We start from the raw sequence: 20001 nt of genomic DNA, 5'->3' as shown, positions 1-20001 counted from the left end.
GGGAATGTGCTAAATTAATTTTAGGAAACATGTGGTGCGAGTAAAATGACTATAACTTTGGCTTATAAGTTTATAACGAATATTGTAAAAGTTCTCAACATCGATTAGAGAACTATGGGTTGTAAATCACAGTTTTTGTGAAAATTTGAAATTTTTAGCTTTAGAAAATATTTGCGTCGGAGTTAAAGAAAATATTGGAAGACCTTTGGATGTGATACTGTTTATTAGGTCCTGAAACTATTTTTTTTATTGATTTTTTCAAGTTGAAAATATGAGAGTATCTTTAAATTTAGGTTTTAAATCATTAATTTCAAGTGTTTAAATATTAATTATAATAGATTTAGCATGGGATAATATATTTTGAAGACATGAATATGATAATTTGTAGTTATGGTAAGATAAATAAAATAAAATAAAATAAATAAAAAGAAAAAAATTGAAAAGAGGGGGATCGGTATGAAGCTAGCGACTTTAATTGAGTACAATTGCTAGTGTTATAGCGATTGTAATTCGATACAATCACTAGTACTATAGCAACTCTCTTCAGGAAGGATCGGGATCAAAGTATCGATCATAACATTCCCCCCCCCCCCCCCCGCCTTTTTCTTTTTCTTTTTCTTTTTCCATTGAATTTCTTTTTCTTAGTGCGTTACTTTATTTAGATTCAAATACCTTTTATATTTGTATCCTTATTTTCAAATTTTTTTTGACATGGATTAGAAGAAAATTTTCACCAAAAATACATTTTGTAGAACATCAAGGATGATAGTTTTGTGTTGTGGTATGGGCAAGACGAAAATTTAACAAAAATAAAAAAAAATAAGAGAAAAACTAATGAAAATGGCTTAAAAACTTTGAGTTTTAAATTATAGAGCCAACCAAGCGGTTTATTAACAACAAATATATCAAAATTATACAAATAAAATAGTTTATAATAAAATATATCAAGCTTCAAATTAAACTAGGAGTAGCTTTCTACTACCCCCGTATACCCAAACAAACCAAAAGGAAAAACGCTTGTAAATTTCTTCCTCATCCTTATCTCTCCATTTTTGGTTGGTGAAATAAAGATTCGGAGCGTGGCATTTCCATATGAGCTTAAACCATCTATGGAGTACCAAATGAAAAAGTGGGGAAAATTCAAAGAATTTAAAAAAATCATACCAAATACTTTCCATATCAAAGCCATGTCATTGGGTATAAAAGCCCACTCTCGCTATCACATTCCTCACACCAGTCAAAACTCAAAAGCTATCACTGTGAAAGAAATGTGAGGGACGTATATGCCTCTCGCTTTTGCAGCATTTCTCCCTAGTCAAAATAGTCTCCACTCCCTTCCCTTGCACCTCAAATGGCAGACGTCGTGCACGCTCCCTTGCGGCGGCGAAGGATTTTGCGTTGTCGATATTTAGTATGTATTGATAAATTATCGGTTCGATGTTTGAGAATTGCACATCATGCAATGAAATCTAGAACCATTTTTTTGCTTCATCTTGCCTTTCTAAGCCCTCTAAATGTAGCATTTTTTTTCTCGTTGAAAACTAAAACCTACAGAAAGGCATATTAAAATCTAACTTATTTGTAATTGTCTATAAATACGCACATTATTAGGGTCTTTTTAATACATGAAGTGAAAGTCTCTAGAACGTTATTTTTTTTAAATAATCGGTGGACCAAAACCGTCGTTCTAGAACCATCCACTTCATATAGTCCCTAAGATTGAGATTATTTGTGCACAATTACACACAAGTTAGATTTTGATCTACTTTGCAGTAGATTTTCGTTTTCCTTGATAAATAATGCTTGTTTTAGGGGTTTTGAAGGACAAGATGATTTTAGGGGTCTTTGAAGGACAAAATGATGTGAAAAAATAGTTCTTGCTTTTCATTGTTTGGCTTGTAATTTTCAAACACCGAATAGATGATTTACCAAGTTACATATCAAATAACGACAATGATATTGTCACTCTTTTATGTTATTTTTTTTTATCTTAAGTATTAATGTTTTAATCATGTGCAATGTAATGCTTAGTATTTTATTTCTTACAACTGTTTTCAACAAATATTTTTGTACAGCACGTGTTTCTCATATGAGAGAAATGAAGGAAAAATATATGAGTTAAAAAACTTCTTTGGTTTGTTTCAAAAAAAAAAAAAAACTTGTTTGATATGTTTATTTTGTTTCACATTTTGTATTAGAATTACAGGGGAAGTCTAAGAGAGAAATAGATTTAGAAGAGTATATCAATGATTGTGGGGAGATGTAGAAGAAATATGTAAGGAAAAACACACACAATGAAAACTCATAAAGTTTGTATTACATTGTAACCGATTTTTTTTTTCTTTCAAATAAACATGTCAATGAGTAGTGCGATCGATAAAAAAGCTCAACAACAATGATGAACTTTTTCCTTAAGCAAATGAATGGCGGGGTTATGGAGTATCATTTACAGTTTATTCAGAAGGTTCACCATCACCTTTGAAAGAAAATTCCTAAATCCATCATTGCATGTACTAGTACTATTTTTGGGATAAACATGTCACTTCTCATTTTAATTGGATTATTGAATAATGATTCTAACACTTTGAATTAAAGCTTTACATATGGAGAGATATCTAATCACGGCTTTTAAATTATCATATGTATGCAAGTGACTTATAATTCAGTTGGCTAAGAGCATTTGCAGTTGCACCCAAAGTTTCGTACTCAAATTCTCCTCCCGTAATTTAAATGCATTTAGTGTAAATTATCCTATTGATTTGTAAAAAAAACCCATGTACATATTTAATCACAGTACAAATTATTTCTTTATTATTCACTTGAAAACTATATATAGATAATAAAGGGATAAAGTATATATTGAACGTAGTCTATCGGCGTACAGGGCGGGCATGTTATCTCTATTCCTAAGATGATCGGTCTACTTGCAATTGCATCACTACTTAAACCGGGACAGCAAGAATGCGAGATGCTTTGTCTGGAGATTAGACTACAATTAAGGAACATAAACTGTCCGCCGGAAGCAAGGGATTAAACAACTAATTAAGTGATTAAACAAATCTTAAGATTAAGAAAAAGAAAGCATAAACTAGAAAGAATGATTAATGAAAGACATGTGAATGCTCAGAGAGTCTTGTGGGACAGAAGAACACACTAATCTGCAATCTGCAAATCTGTATGCATAGCTTAATTAAGCACACACTAATCTATTGGGGACAGAAGCAGTATTAAAGAGTGGATTATTGTAATTAAGATTGGTTTGCACACTTTGTTATTCTGTCTAAGCAATCTTTGTTTTATAGTCCGTGACTACTGAGTAGTTCAAAAATTAAACAGTGAAAATTAACTTTAAGAAATTAAACGGTGAAGATTTAAAAAAAAAAAAAAAAAACCGGACTACTTGATGGCTTTGACTATCAAAGATAAATCCCTATCAAGGTTGATGCTAGCTGGTTTAGTTGTGAATGCGGAAAACCATTAATTAAGGATGCTAATTTTGGAGGCAACGGAAATAAATAGGTTTATTGTGTCGATATGTTGAACGTAATAAATAACTCGTTTGTGATGTAGCTCAAATCTGCACAGCTAACTGAATGTGCGTACACGAAGTGCTGTGTCGACACGAAAGATAATTATTTGTAAGCTTCAATTCAAATTTTCCTCCACAGAAGTACAATTAAATGCCTACAATTCATAATTAAATGGTCATTAGCACAAACTTGTGAAGTTTAAATGATAAACATTGTATTGTAAAAACAATTAATTTAATAGAATATGCTTATGGGGGTTATTTTCTTTTGGGGTAAAATTTAGCAAACATGGACCCATGACACCTATTTAATTTGGACACCACCACTAATAAGGTGGTGATAGTGGATACTGAAAAGGTACACTTAGTGTCAAAATGCAATTAGTTGGAAATTATTTTTTTGAAGTTTTCAATTAATTGTATTATAACATTTGATGCTCGACATACAAAAAAATTTCTCATGGGTACTAGGCAGTTATGATTGTGGCATTTGCAATAGTGGTACTGGTATTGATAGTGGTGATAGTGGCTTAATAAATTTCATTAGTGTCGGTTTCAAAAATAATAGATACATAATATATAATAAACGTGCAAATGGTAGATTGTTATATTGATTAGAATATTTATTATCAATCCACTGCATTTCAACTTTTTAAACTCTCTCCCAACCGTTTGAAGCAGATACAAAAAAAATCAAATGCTATCAAACGAGCCCGTAATCATCACCAAACAAACATAAACTGTAGCAATCTTGGTAAAGCTTAGAAGTAAGACGACAGGTCGTTCCCACTAGTTGCAGAACTACATCTCGAATGACTGCTAACCTTTCAGTTTCCCGCCTGTATCGTTTTTTAAACTTCCCACTATCGGTCTGTGCAGTCCCACAACGTCTTTCTTTTCAAAACCCTAGCGACGTCTCGAGCCCCGAGTATTCTCCTTCCCTCTGTCTTCCCCGAGTTTATCGCTCCGCTCCAAATCCCTCCGTCGTCCGATCGGTGCGATTCTCGCCGTCAAGCTCACTCTCCTTTCGTCCCGAAATCTTGATTCCTAATTTTTAATCACTATTTTCTGTATTTTTGCTGCAGGTTTAGGGGGTGGAAATAGCAAATCGATGGGTGAACTGAACGATTCCGCCGCTCATCGCAGGGTTAGCCCCCGGCTGCAGAATGTTCCGGCGGAGAAACGGCCTTTCTACGGGAGTGCGAAGAGGAAGGCTGATGAGACCAAGGACGACGTCGTCAGGACCAAGAAGACCAAGGTTGCGAAACCCCCTAAACCACCGGTGCAGAATTCTAAGCCTGAAGTTGAACCGAGCAAGGGAGAAGTGACAATGGAGAGCAGCGAGAGCAAAGTGACACTGGAGAGCGGCGAGAGCAAGGATTGTGTGGATTGGAGTTGGTATACAGTTGCTGATTTGCCTTTGACTGATGAGAACGGTGTGAGCTACACTGCTCGCGTGAGGGAGACACTCCGAGCTTTCAATTTGCATTACCTTCACCATGTTCAGGTATGAACTTCATAAAATGTGTTCAATGTCATTTGATTATTGAGCCTTATTTAGTTTTTTAACGATGATATTCTGAACTAGTCGATTCACTGGAATGGGATTCGAAGTTGGGTACAAGGGGGCCGGCACATGGCCTTAATTGACCTAATCCGCATTTCCTATTTACTGTTAAACAACTTTTTCGAAGTTTGATACTATATGGATTAAGTTCAAGAATATATCTTTTGAGCTCTGTTTTTGGGGGGTGCCCTGTTTAAAGGGCCTCTAAAATGTTGATTTGTATCGTAATGGATTTTGACTTGATGATTATATGCAATTTAAAAGGTGGACTCATTGAAAATCTACTTTTTATGAGTGAATTTTACTTGGGTTATTTTTCGAAAATTGACAAATGCAAGTTCGCTTCAAGTACTTCCACAAGTAAAATTCTTAACTTACAAAGTTTGTTGCTTTTCTGCAGGAAGAGGAGAAAAGATGTTGTAAGCCTGAGGTTAGTTTTCATTTTTTTTTTTTTTTTTTTTTTTTTTTTTTCCCATATTACATTGCAGAGTGAAGGAACAACTTAAGCATGTCTATTGGATGCTTCAATGTTTCTTATCTGCAGGAAGAATGTTCCCTTCAATTTTTCATTATCATTTTGTAAAAAGGCAATAAAAGGTATAGTTAGAGATCTTGGCATTTGTGATTATCATTTACTTTAGTTTGACAATCATTTGCAGAATGGGAGTCCTATCAAGAGTCCTTCCAAAAGACCTCCCAAAGGGCCTTCGATGAGTCCTTCCAAGAAAACTGATAAGAAGGTACCTTATGAGTTAATTTAGGTCCTATATGTGGATTCGGCACATGATTATCTATTAAGTGTCGTACCTGAGTTAGACACCACTGATCACACTATCATATTTAAAAATCTGTTCAGAATGATGATGAACCTAAGAAGCAGTCCAAGAGACCTGATCTGAAGGCACTTTCTGAGGTAAGTTCTGTGCTCCATGTAGATCTGATACACGTAATATTTTCTAGGAAGTTTAACAATTGGAAGGAAACCTTTTTTCTGTCATTAGCGATAAAGCATAGGTAATTCATTATTGTAGAGAGTAATAAGAATTCCTTTTCATATTTAGTTTTACAATTGGAAGGAAACCTTTTTTCTTCTGGCATTCATGCGAACAGCTACATCCGTTTTTCTTCGTTCCGTAAATCCTCATAAGCATCAGAATTATCATATGTCTGGTTTTCTGCATTTTGATTTTGTGGGCTAGTAAACTTAGTGATATAGTTGAACTAGTATATTTTTTTTGTAGTAAACAGGCGTTATATCCTTTCAGAAACGTATACTAACCTGGTCTTTTAAGTTTTTAACCCTTCTGTTTTTATGCTAACTGTGACGTTTTTTTGTGCTTTTTTTTGTGTTTGTCATTTTTTATTCATTACAGATGCTGAAGGAGAATCAAATTTTATTCCCTGAAAAGCAAATTGGTCATCTTCCGGGTTAGTTGTTATTGCTTTGCTAGCTGAATCACATTTTAACCTTTTTAGTGTTATCTGGTTTTAGCTGGGTACACTGAGAGAACGTTGGCTTGTATCTTATGCTTGATCATTAGGAGGACCATTTTTCAAAAGATACTTTGCTCAGTGTAAATATAAATGATGCAGGTATTGCTGTTGGGCATCAATTTTACTCCCGGGCTGAAATGGTGGCTTTAGGGTTCCATTCACACTGGTTAAATGGAATTGATTTTGTAGGAGAATCTAAAGGCAAGGTAGTAAGTCTACTTTCATTGAAAGATTGAATCAATTATACACAGTTAACAGAGGAAACTAATGGATAAATTCGGTTCCCTAAATAAAAGCGTTCACAAATAATCAACTCCCATAGGGTGCGACGGTGTGGAGTACTCTTTAAGTTCTGATTATTGTTTCTTTCTCTTAAATTGTTGTTCTTGTTAGTTTGTAATACTTGAGTTTGAGCTCTAGTTAACTATGTGAAGACAGTTGTTTTGAATCAAATGCTATTCCTTACCGTTCGCCAGAGAAATTCAAACATTAGCCACTGGGGTATTTGAACCAAAGGTTGTGATCTTATTAGCCTTTTGGATATTGCAGGAGAAATTCAGAGGCTATAAGCTTCCATTTGCCTTAATAATTGTGGTTTCTGGCCAATATGAAGATGATGTTGATAACGCAGAAGAGATTGTTTATACTGGTCAAGGTGGAAATGATTTGCTTGGTAATAAACAACAAATTGCAGATCAAGTTATGAAACGGGGTAATTTGGCTCTTAAGGTGCGTCATCTTGAAACTGATATTTGTGCTGCATCTGTTGATAATTTGGCTCTTAAGGTTCATGCAATACGCACAGTTTTTGTTGAAGTTTACAAAATTGTCTGACGGCATATGATGCCATGGATCCAAGGAATGATTTATTTCACATACCGACTCCTTGAATGTGTGACATTCTCCTACATGTTGTTTACTTATTGTTTGTGTTTTATTTTCTTGCAGAATAATATGGACCAGGGCATTCCTGTTAGAGTTGTCCGTGGACATGACTGCGTCAATAGTTATACTAGTAAAGTTTATACGTATGATGGCCTATACAAGGTTGGCCATTTTCATGTGTATTTTTCTTTTGCTTATGGTTAATAGTATATATGTGCATAAAATAACACAGTTAAAAGTGGAAATAGGAACACATCTAGTTGAACCAAAATATATTTTCCTTGTTCTCTTTCTCTGGCAGGTTAACAATTATTGGGCAGAAAAGGGTGTTGCTGGATTTACCGTGTTTAAGTATCGTTTAAAGCGACTTCCCGGGCAAGATAGTTTGCGTAGTAAACAGGTTTTCATTTCTTTTCAATATCTAAATACAATTTAGTGACGAGGGAACAAACTGTGGGAAAATTTTGTTGAATTTTTCATATATAATTCTCTCAAGGCTTGGGGCCATACTATTGGCTTTTCATAAGTTTGATTACAAGTTAAATCATCTGAAGGTGTTTAGAGATGCTTAAGTGACTAGTTTTTCAGGTAAATTTTGTTCGTGCGCGAGGGTCCAAAGTTCACGCTGAATTACCTGGGTATGAAATCAGTAAGCTGTTTCCTCAATGTTCTGTTTTAACCCAGTTGTGTTCCTTTGATTGTAAACCCAAGGAAACGTGTTACTTTTAGGTTGGTGTGCAAGGACATTTGTTACGGTCAAGAAAATATTTGCATTCCAGCTACCAACGTCATTGATAAACCTCCTGTAGCGCCTGAAGGTCAGCTACACTTCTCAACTTTTAGCAGATCTTTTGTACTGTTCAGTAGGGCATTATCCGTGCCACTACTAATGACACGGTAAAATTATCAATCTTGCAGGCCTTAAATATATTAACTCTATTATAGTTGAAAAAGATGTGAACATTCCACCGAACGCTTCTGGGTGCCGTTGCAAAGGAAACTGTACTAATCCACTGACTTGCTCTTGCGCTCAACTGAATGGCGGCGATTTTCCTTACGTTAGTAAAGATGGTGGAAGGTAAGGTTTGTAATATGGCATAAGTGCTGTTGTAAGACTATCTTGGTTGAGATCCACCAGTCTTTTTTTTTTTTTTTTTTTGTATAAAGGTTGTGTTGGCGAAACTCTCTGTTTCTCTCTATCTGTTAGATTAATTGAGGCAAAGGCTGTTGTGTTTGAGTGTGGTCCAAATTGCGGCTGTGGACCTGGTTGTGTTAACCGTACATCGCAGCGGGGAATGAAGCATCGACTTGAGGTCTGAATGCTACAACTGCCAATGCTTCTTTTATAATACGCAGTACTTTACAAAATTTATTCTGTAATTTTATTGGACAGGTATTTCGTACGGATTACAAAGGCTGGGGTGTTAGGTCGTGGGACTTTATTCCTTCTGGTGCACCAGTGTGTGAATACATTGGAGTTCTTAGGAAGACTGATGAAGTTGACAGTCTCTTGGGGAACGAATATATATTTGAAATTGATTGCTGGCATACAATGCATGGGATTGGGTCAAGAGAGGTACAATTCCAGCCGTTTGATATGGAAGAATTGAACTCGCAATGCTCTTACAATTTTTGGATTTTTGATGTGTTGATCTATACATTCCTCTAAAGTATCTATACACATTGCAGAAGCGAATGTGCGATGTGACTATTCCAAATGGTGATGCAGAGTCAGGATTCAGCAAGCTATCAGAAAGTGAGCCTGAGTTTTGCATAGATGCCGCTTCTCATGGCAACGTTACTAGATATATCAATCATAGTTGTGAGCCTAACCTCTTCGTACAATGTGTTTTGAGCTCTCATCATGATGTTAGACTCGCTAGAATTGTGTTATTCGCTGCGGATAATATACCTCCATTGCAAGTAAAAATTCTTCTTCCCCTTTAACTCGGGTATCCAACATTGCTTTGCTCTTGAATAGTTGAATAACGAGTTGATTTAATGTTTGCGTGTGCAGGAACTTTCATATGACTATGGTTATGAACTTGATAGCGTGGTCGGTCTTGATGGAAAAATTAAGCAGTTAGACTGCCATTGCGGTGCAGTTGGCTGTCGGAAGCGTTTGTACTAGGAGAAGGACTTACATGCACCCCCGGAAGGCCACCTGAAACAAATGTAAATGTTCTTTGACCTTCTGTATGGTTCCCCCTCCCCACCTTAAGGAAGCAAAAGTAAAGGGTCAAATGATGGTTTGGCAATGTCTGCATTTTTGTTGTATTTCCAACTTTTTGTTATATAGGGGGGTATATAGTACGTCCCTGGGGAGTGCTGAACAGAAATGTTTATGGTAAGGATTAACTGAAAGCGAAAGGATTATCATATGATTAATATTTTGTTAATGAAGGGATTATTGTCTGATTAGTAATTTAATTAAGTATGGTCTGATCTCTGTTGTGCGGGATAAGGTCAAGAACCTGACCTATCAGTGACCTTGTCCAATTTCAAGGATCGATGCCCTCTGATCAAGATTGCAATAGCTAAGGTGTCCTTTTCTTACGCAAATTGTTATTTGGAGACTACAAATGAGTGATATTTACATGACATGGCTTGACTGTCATGTGTAGTCTTAGCTCAATAATACATTGATGTGTAAGTTTGTTTTCACATGACAACGCATTAGGGGAATCAATAACAGTATGTTCCAAATCAAATATGCAACTTAGCTTTGTCAGTTTATCGATAACTATGTTATGTTCCTTTTTCCTTATATGCAAGTAATATGATATGTTACTATTTCACAATAGAATAGTATTGTTATTATTTTATATTTTTTGTAGTTTATACAAGATATATTGAGGACGAGAAATCGAATGTAGATAAACGCTTTTAATAACTTGAGTTACAAGTTTCTTGTATATTACCATTATGTTTCAAATAGAAATGTAAAGGTATCAGTGGTTCCTTATATTAATGGATGCAGTAATGGAGTCAGTGTAAAATGAAATGATTAAGCTCTTTTCAAGTGTTGATAAAAGAAGGAACTTTTGCTATTATGACTGTAGTGATTTATTTTTTGATTCATCCCTGGAGTTGAATATCTCATTCAAGAATTGTTTTTTTATCCAATCCAATAAAAAAGGCAAATCCTTATGATACACCAGATCCAGCTCGATTATTTGTAGAGCGAATAGATCAGCCATTTCTTGAAATCTCTCTTCCGATTCAAAGACATTTATCCAGTAAAATGATGGCTACAGGGACAAAGTTTTTGAGGCAGGCGCACACTTTTAGTGCCTTTCTTTCAGAACCTATTTTGGATTTTCGAATTGAGAAAGATCCATAATTCTCACTATTTCTTAGATTCATGGATCAAATTCAATTTAGTGGGTTCTTTTATTCACATTTTTTTTTTCTATTAGGAGTCATACGCAAACACAACCCATTTTGACCTGCGACTCTGACCTAGGGCTGGGGGACTCCACAAAATCCCCAACCAAATCAAATGACCAATGTTGCTACTTTAATTAATGTTATTAGTTAATGCTCAAAATTTGCAAGTCAAACCCAGACAAATCTGGGTGGACACTCACAAATTATAAGCTTAACAAACGAAGATCTTAAACCCTTGGTGGGCTTGGGATACAGATTGAAATGAAATGGACACAAAGAGATAAGTGGTTCACCTCTCAAAATTGGGCTACGTCCACTGTGTTGCACAAATTATATTCATTGCAAGACCAAAATAGTGCTCGGCTAATGCATATAATCTCTCTTTGTCTTTTGTTCTCCAACCCCGGTATTTAGGGTTTCACCCATTTATATAGGCCCTCAGGGAAACATCATGCCTTGGGTCTTTTTTACTGGGCATTTATTGCGCCACCTATGTAGACTAGCTTACTACTGGCATTTTTCACTTGCCAGCTTGACATTCGGCGATGAAGTGAGTGGTGTCCAGTCAAGGTTACACACATTCCCAGAGTAAAGTTTACCATTCTTCTCGGTCGGTCTAGGTTGTCCAATCTTCAACCTTAAGAAAGAAGGAATGTTGGTCCATTTTTTAGACATCAATCTAATTTACCCAATCTTCAACCTCAAGAAAGAAGGAATGTTGGTCCATTTTTACGATATAATATCCGTATTTTAATTAATTGCTTCGAGTAGCGATTTAGTACTATGGTCTAATGACATTCCTCTTCACTTGTAAGTGAGAGATAGGGATGGCAATTCTAACCGTTAAACCCGTTAATCGTGGATAATCACCCGAATGGATTGGATTTGGATATGAAAATTCGGGTATGGTTTGGATATGGGGAAAAACCGTTAACTTTATTCGGTTATGGTTTTGGATATGGTTATAGGGGTACCCAATCCATATTCGTACCCAAATCCGATCCGAATATTATATATATATATTTGATATATATTATATTTTATTCAATTATGCATTTTGAAGTCTTGGAATCATGCACACAACATATTCAATTATTCCTATCCCTATAGTACTAATTCATTATGCATGCATCAAACCCTATATTATCTTTATTATGCACCAAACATCCTACATGGGGCATACCAACAAACTCATCAATTCAATACTCTTATTGTTATACTCAACCAAATTAATTCATTGAATCATTTTATATATCAATTATCAAAAGTTCCAAGTTTATCAGATTCATCTTTCTTCAAGAGTCTCCCTATCAAGAAATTGGTGCATGTTGTAAGCTCAATAGGTAATCTTGCATTCTTTTTCATGTTATTTGATTCATGTAAATTATCAATTAGCGTCAGTTTTTCAGTTTATTACATATGTTATGAGCCCATAGAATTATGCAAAATTAAATCAATAATTGTCTTCTTGTTTGTTGTCATATATTTAGTTTACATGTTTTATCTTCCCTTCGTATTTGTTTTTGTCCTCTTTTTCTTTTTTATTGGACCAATTTATCATATTGGCTTATCATGAACAACTTCAAATATATATTATTATGTTTTTTGTAATTGGATGTGGCTATTTAATGACGAAATTAGTATCTACTAAAATTTATAGTGCGTCAATTAGATGAATATAATTTTTTTTTTTTTGACGAAGATAGATATAACCGATAATCGATTGAAAATCCGTTATCCGGTGAATATGGTTATGGATAATCCCCGATGGTTATTTTGCGATTATGGGTATGGTTAATTTTCATGGTTATGGGGATGGATATAGCATTTCCGTCCCCAAACCGAACCGTTGCCATCCCTAGTGAGAGATCTTAATTTTAATTCTCGCCAAAGGCGAATTTGAACCATATTATTGCTAGTCCATTGTGAGGTTTAACCCACTCTTCCACCCCCTTAGACCATCTCAACCCTTGGGAGAAAGCCTAAAATTTTTCATCTAGAAACAGTTTTTTTGCTCCATCCTTTTTGAGTTAAATTTTTAGTTCGAGATTATTAAAAAATGTATTTAGGATAATTTTTTTCTTAAAGTAACTTTAAAAAAAAATTATGTAGGCTGTCCTAATTTTATGAACATTTAAACCAAAAAATATTTAGATTTTGATAAATATTGAAAAATCACTAACCGACACCATGAATGACACACCCCGACCCGGAATGTCTATATGGACTCCGAATCAAGCTGTGCTGGCCGACACCAGAAGGGTGACAAAGTCATAAAGTGTAGTGATGTGGAAAATGTGAATAAATTTAAACCTAAAAGTGTCTAAATACAAGAGTGCACTTGCGAGCGGGAATAAACTCACTTCACACGTGATAATAAAGCATAAGTAAAGTACAGTAAGGTAGGATAAGAATTATACCATCAAAGGTAGCCACCTGGAGGGGCGAAAAATAAGGGTGAGTGGGCCTAAAAACAAAGCTTTGTAAAAACCTTTTCGCAAACATAGTAACCCTTCACCGTAAAACAATGTAGTTTCCAAAATATACATACTATGTATAGTAAGAAAATACCTACCGTAGCCTGCAAAATCTCAAGTATTCAATACGGCACAATATTTCGTAAATAAGTACATGACATCAGTAATTACATAATCTCGCATAAGCAAACATATCATATCGAGTGTTCATCGACACATGCTGACACACAAGTTCATGCAGAGGTATTATGACATGAACATGACTGGGGTGTAACAATGATATACGCTTTCATGCTACAATCACATAAAGACTAGTGCTTTGAGCAACACATACAAGTCCTAATTGCCTATAGCAATCTAGGACAAAACTGGCATCTACAATGGATCCAAAGTGAGCGTACGGCGCGATGTGCACATACACGTGAAAGATTGGCCCTGGCCAAGGCGAGTACTAACACCGGTGCAACAACGATGATCAGATAACATAAATAAAATCATACAGTGGTAAATTGATAATCTTACGTCGATAGAATACTATTCATGGCCATCAATATAATTCAGGCATCAATAATACGCATACATGTGCATCCCGTAGGACATAGCATAACCTCATAATTTCTATCAATGCGCTAAATCTTATAAACGTCACGCTAGTCTAGTCGTATTGTAGAAAGCTCTTTATGCAATTTATAAATGCAAACTAACAATTATATATATACTATATAAAGGAAAAGACACACTCACAGATACTTGCGAGGTCGCAGTTGTTCGAACTAAGATAGTCGGAGTTTCTGATAGTAATTGTACCTAACCATTATATTGCGAACCATTAGTAAAACTCCACCAAGACAATTAAATTTGGAAAAATGGAGTGCAGATTTGGAATCAGTGTGTCGAATTACGCTAACAGAGGTCCAGGACAAATTTTATAAAAAGTTAACGAAAAAGTCAACGATCAACCCCAAAAGTCAACCAAGATGCCCCTGTGGTCAACCATGTTAAAACTTTGGAATTTCACTAAATGGATGTCAGAAAGGGACTTGAGACGTCGAAATTAGCCTAGGAGGATTTCTGAGAAAATTCTGAAAAAGTTAACCCAAAGAAAAGAATATTCCAAAAAATTTTCTAGAGAATATTCCAAAGAATATTCCCAGAATATTAAGCTCATTTCAGAACTGGGTCGGCTAGAATAATGGCCCAAAGATTTGGGCCAGGTTTGGGCCAAAGATTTGAGGTAGGTTTGAGCCTTTTTTTTTTCTTGCATCGGGTTGGTCGGTTTTCTACGAAGAAGAACACCAGAATCGCAGCGGGGATGCCCGGAAAACTTTAGAAGGCTAGAATAGTTTCAATTCTAAACCAAATTCAAAAATTCAAAAGCCAAAGCAAAGCTCAAGAGTTAAGGAATCGAAATATACCAAAGTGAGGTCGAGCCAAGGTTAAGATCGACCAGAAAAAAGCCTGCAAAGGCCTGGTTTTCTTGCCAGAAATCTGGGGAGTGTTTCCCAGGGTGGTTTCTGTCCCCAAACCCCACAACAAAGGCCTAAAAACCTTAAAATCTTTCACAAATGACGAGATAGGGGGTTCCCAAGGCCTACCTTGGTCAAAAAATAGTGAAGTCTCGCCGCAGGAGACGATGAACAATGGGCAGAGCCACTGTGCAGCCAAATTTCGAACTAGGGTGCATCGAACTGACTGGATGACAATGATGGTGATCTATCTTCGAGATTAGTGGTCTAGTTTCGAAGGTTTCGATGGAAGACGGCGATGCTCTATCATGGTAGTGTCTGCATAACTACAAAGATGAGAATGGGCGAAAAAGATGTGAGGGATGAGGGAGAAGAGATGACTAGCCTAGGTTTGTGGTGGTGGTGCTCGTCGAAATGGCGAGAGTGGTATGGTCTGGTTTGCAGAGAGAGAGAGAAGATAGAGTTGAGAGATGAGAGAGAGTGAAATGAGGGAAAAAAAGATGGGGTGGCAACAAATGAGTGGAGAGTTGATAAAAAAAATGGGATTTTCGGGGATTGGAAGACACATGAGAGGGGGAAAGAGTTGGGTGTGGGCCCCACGTGACACATAGTTCAAAGTCACCAATGAAAATACAGAAAAAATTTATCCCGTAACGTGAATTTACCAAAACACTCATCACGCTCCGTAGTTTGTAAAATCTTTGTCGTAACTCCAAATTCAGTTCCGCTTGCGCCTATGCGTTCGTATTATCGAATACTTCGAGAATACAAAAAAAAAATAGCCCATACACATCACAAAATGATGGTCAACAAAAGTCAACGATCTCGCCTCTAAGGACATTCAAATCACTCTTTTAAAATTTATAAAATCGTAAAAATATGAAACACGTGGAACATTATAAAAGAATATGAAACACAAGAAAGGAAATTTTAAATTATTTCCTCCATTGGATTTAAATTTGGACATTTAGATTTTCTTTTTTACTATTGAATTTGATCATATTAGATCTTAGTGGTTAAATTTAAAGAATTTATAAATATAAAACTAAAAAAATACACATATATAGTGGGCCAGAGTACTAACCCAAGGGGGAATTCTGACCCAAATTTGCCTCAAAAAAGAGTTTTGGGTTAAAATTCATATCTGGCCTAAGGATTTGACCAAATTCGGATAGGTTTAAAAGCTAAAATTTAAATTTTATTTAAGGATTGTAGTAGATCTTAATGTAAATAATATCGTTTATTAAAAAAAAAAATTAGTTGCTTCGAGTATATATTTCTTTAATGGGTCCCTTCAGAAAATGCTAAACAGATCTATGCACAAGTACTTTCATAATTAAATAGTGAACTGCGTGCAGGAAATCTACAAGTGTCCAATGAACCACCAAATATGTTCGAAATAAACTGTTGAAAGGATCAGATGACTCTCATGGAATCCTAGTGAGGTTTGACATGTTACCAAATTCTGATACGCTTCTGGGTTTTTAAAATTTTTTTGCCACGTTTTTTTGTTATCAGTTGGCTATTTGTATATTGTAAATAGAGTTTTAAGAAATTCAAATAAATAAAATAATTCCATAATTAAAGTACATAGCCATCACTGGAGATGAATGGTACGCGAACTAATGACTCAAAGTACTATTTAAATTTTTTTTTTAAATTAAAATTTGTAAAATGTTAAGTTTAGATAACTACTTAATTTTTAGAAGTGATTTCAAATTAGTCATAACATTTTAAATGTGACATCCCACATCGTCCAGGGGAGTGATCCTTATATGTATATTCTCATCCCTACCTTGCACGAGGCCTTTTAGGAGCTCATTGGCTTCGGGTTCCATGGGAACTCCGAAGTTAAACGAGTAGCGCGCGAGAGCATTCCCAGGATGGATGACCCATCGGGAAGTTCTCGTGTCGAGTTCCCAAAAATAAAACCGTGAGGGCGTGGTCGGGGCCCAAAGCGGACAATATCGTGCTACGGTGGTGGAGCGGGCCCGGGAAGTGGTCATCCCGGGCCGGGATGTGACATTAAAACATTCTAAATAACTACATAAAATTTTTAAAAATTGACATCTATTAGGTTCATTATCGTTCAGTCATGACATGAACAAATATTAAGCGTGATTTAACCTTCAAGTCAACTAGAGAATTTAAAATCTCCTAATTAAAATTGACGTCATGTAGTTAAGCAAATTCATGGTTTTACTTGGCTAATATGGGTCAATTTGGGGGATTAGAACTCCAAAGACGTTGATTAGCGAAAATAAACTTTAGTATTTGTCCACCTCATCATTTAGTGCTAGTATTGTTGTCACCTAATGTTGCTAAGGTCCCCGGTGACCTACCATATGTCTAATTTTGAAAACGTTAGGAAGTTATCCAGAATGTTTTAAAGACCTAATTAGATTATTACTCCCCGTGGTGACAGGGTAGTTGGAAGATAGCCCCTGTGTTAAAAAAAAAACTAGGATTTAAGCTCATGTGGTGAAGTTTATTAGGACTTATACCCAAAATTGAAAATTTCGTCAACTTTCCGTTAATCATTAGCACGCGAGCCAAACATATTAGGCTAAAACGGAACTTTTCGTACACATAATAGGCTAAAACGGAACTCTTTGTTAATTATTAGTACGTGGAGTTGGTGTAAGAAGAATGAAATGCAAAAGTGTGATCCAAGTGAGAAGGTAATCAATGGTCAAGATCAATGCCACTTGTCAAGAGATTAAATAGGCTATTATATGTAGTTGGTTGGAATATGTTTGTGATACGATTTGTTAGAAATGTAGTTAGTTAAAATAAAAAGGAGGTTAGTAACTTGCACTGCAAGTATTGAAATAGCAACACCTATATAGGTGATCATTGTAATCCATTGTGTATCAATCAAGAAAACATTTTCAGCTACAAATTTCTCTCTATCTCTTCCTCTCCCTATCTAGTTTTCTGCATTTCTACAGCCATCTTCATATGGTATCATTGCCGGACGGTCCGGTGCTTCCACTCAATCTTCTAGCTTTCATTTCTCTTCTATACCTTATTATTTGTATCTCTCTATGATATTGGCATCAGAAAACATATCTAATTGCTCAGAAAGTTGGTTTCTTCTCACCTACCCACCAATTGTTCAATCAAAAGCTTCAGTGAAAGATTTCTTCACAAATTCTACACAATGGTCACGACTGCTCAGCTGCAGATTGTTCAATCGCCAATCACCAATCTTCTCTCTACATTCTCCACTTCTGTTACAATGAAACTTGATGATTCCAACTACCTCACTTGGAGTTTTCAATTCAGATTACTTCTGGAAAGCCATGGAATTATGGGGTTTATTGATGGTTCAAGAAAATGTCCCCCAAGATTTGACAATGATTCTACCACTGAAGGGGTTGAAAATGATGACTACTTGGTTTGGAAAATGCACGATTGTGCACTTATGCAGTTGCTTATTGCAACATTGTCTGCGATTGCCATTTCTTGCATCATTAGAAGCAAGAGTTCATATGAGACGTGGTTGAATCTCACTTAGAGATTCTCTTCAGTTACAAAAGCAACAATCTTCCAGATGAAGACATAACTTCAAAATATGAAGAAAGGGATCATCTTGCTACAACATGAGTAATCTTTGAAGATGATGACATTATCATACTAGCTTTGAAAGGCCCGCTTGCAAAATTCAACATTTTTCGATGTGTGATTCGAGGAAGGGAAAGTGGAATCTTTCTCAAAGACTTCAGGTCTCAATTGTTGGCATAAGAGGTTATTATTGCTCAATCCTTTGAGAAGTCATCTGCTTTGTCTTTTGGAAGTGTTATGGTTACTGGGGTTCAATCTGAAAAAGGGAATGCTTTTGTTCTTGATTAAGATCAATCAGGGTCTTCTTCTAGTTAATCTTTCAAGTCCAATAAAGGGTTAAGTTCCTCTAGTTATAATCCTAGCAATAGTTCGAATAACAATTTCAATGGGGGTTATCACAACTATGATAACTATAAGGGTAACAATTTTCGAGGCAAAGGCAGATGAAGATTTCAATACAATTGTTGTCCAAAGTTTTCAAATGGTAATCCTGGCATTCTTGGCAAACTAAAGCCATATCAATCTCACTGTCCAAATCATCATTCTGAGATTCCCATCGGTTAAATATGCAATAAAAAAGGCCATGTAGTAGCAAATTGTTTTCAAAGACATAGCAACACATCTTCTAGCTCTCCTATTCAGTGCCAAATCTGTTGGAAGTTTGGACACTCAGCTTTACAATGCTATCACAGAAGAAACTTTGCTTAACAAGGAAAGCCTTCCACTGTCAATCTCACTATTATGCATGCCAATCATTAACCCTCTGCACCATCTAAGCAATTTTAGATTGCAGATATTGGTGCCACTTCACACATGACATCTGAGTTAGCAAATCTGGATCTCTCCATTCCATATCAAGGAAATGACATAATTACCACTGCAAGTGGTGCAAGTTTGCATATTTCTAGTATTGGTTCTTCTCAATTGGTAGTTCCAAATCATTCACTAACTCTCAAGAATGTGTTACACGTTCCAAAGTTTTCTCAACACCTGTTATCTATTTATCAACTTTGCAAAAACAATAAATACATATTCATCTGTGATGATATTTCTTTTTGGGTTCAGGACAAATTCATAGAGAAAATAATACTCAATGGGCTATGTAGAACTGGTTATTATCATATACCATTCAACATTCTACAGAAGGTGTCATTTACATTACCTACATCCCATTCATGTTTTCTTGCGAAACCAGTTCAATCAAGCATATGGCACAAAAGACTAGGACACACATCAAATGCAATTACTTTTGCAATTCTACATCAATCTCAAGTTCCTGCATCACTAGATACATGCTCATCAATCTGTACACCGTGTTTAGAGGGAAAGTTCACCAAGTTACCCTTTACTTTTCCTGTAACAAAATATGTACAACCTTTAGAGAAAATACATAGTGATGTGTAGGGACATTTCCCTTTACTATCATATGAAAGATTTAGGTATTATATAACCTTCATAGATGATTGTACTCGATATATATGGATTTTTTCATTACATAATAAAACAAAAGTATTTGCAACATTTGTTCACTTTCATGTCTATCTGTGTATACAATTTTCTGATAAAGTTAAGATATTTCAAAGCAATGGTGGAGGTGAATACACAAGCACTAAGTTTCAACAATTC

General features: G+C 35.6%; 1 protein-coding gene across 2 annotated transcripts; it reads left to right on the top strand.

Annotated features, from left to right (window-relative positions):
- The first annotated feature begins 4359 nt into the window (after positions 1-4359).
- LOC103967252 (histone-lysine N-methyltransferase, H3 lysine-9 specific SUVH4) lies at positions 4360-10078 on the top strand. 2 transcript variants are annotated; one of them, XM_009380531.3, is made up of 17 exons: positions 4360-4524; positions 4615-5036; positions 5497-5526; positions 5756-5836; positions 5953-6009; positions 6470-6524; positions 6690-6799; positions 7140-7319; positions 7539-7637; positions 7777-7875; positions 8064-8113; positions 8205-8293; positions 8394-8553; positions 8683-8788; positions 8869-9051; positions 9165-9398; positions 9493-10078. In XM_009380531.3, the coding sequence occupies exons 2-17, from the start codon at positions 4641-4643 to the stop codon at positions 9604-9606; spliced, it is 2043 nt and encodes a 680-aa protein (XP_009378806.1). In that variant the 5' UTR covers positions 4360-4524; positions 4615-4640; the 3' UTR covers positions 9607-10078. The 2 variants fall into 2 exon arrangements, with proteins under 2 accessions (XP_009378806.1, XP_048427527.1); XM_048571570.1 differs by having other exon boundaries at positions 4362-4524; positions 6690-6796.
- The last annotated feature ends 9923 nt before the right edge of the window (positions 10079-20001 follow it).

The sequence above is a fragment of a genome, unplaced genomic scaffold (genome assembly GCF_019419815.1).
Source record: "Pyrus x bretschneideri cultivar Hongxiangsu unplaced genomic scaffold, Pyrus_bretschneideri_v1 Contig6, whole genome shotgun sequence".
Taxonomy (NCBI): domain Eukaryota; kingdom Viridiplantae; phylum Streptophyta; class Magnoliopsida; order Rosales; family Rosaceae; genus Pyrus; species Pyrus x bretschneideri.
Note: the sequence above shows the minus strand (reverse complement) of the source record. Positions and strands in the feature narration are given on the sequence as shown.

Bases quoted from the DNA above. Each gene is read 5' to 3' on its own strand.
- LOC103967252 (XM_009380531.3), top strand. From the start codon at position 4,641: ATGGGTGAACTGAACGATTCCGCCGCTCATCGCAGGGTTAGCCCCCGG. The intron at 5,527-5,755 runs GTTAGTTTTCAT...AATCATTTGCAG, and splicing joins AAAGATGTTGTAAGCCTGAG to AATGGGAGTCCTATCAAGAG. The intron at 7,638-7,776 runs GTTGGCCATTTT...TTTCTCTGGCAG, and splicing joins CGTATGATGGCCTATACAAG to GTTAACAATTATTGGGCAGA.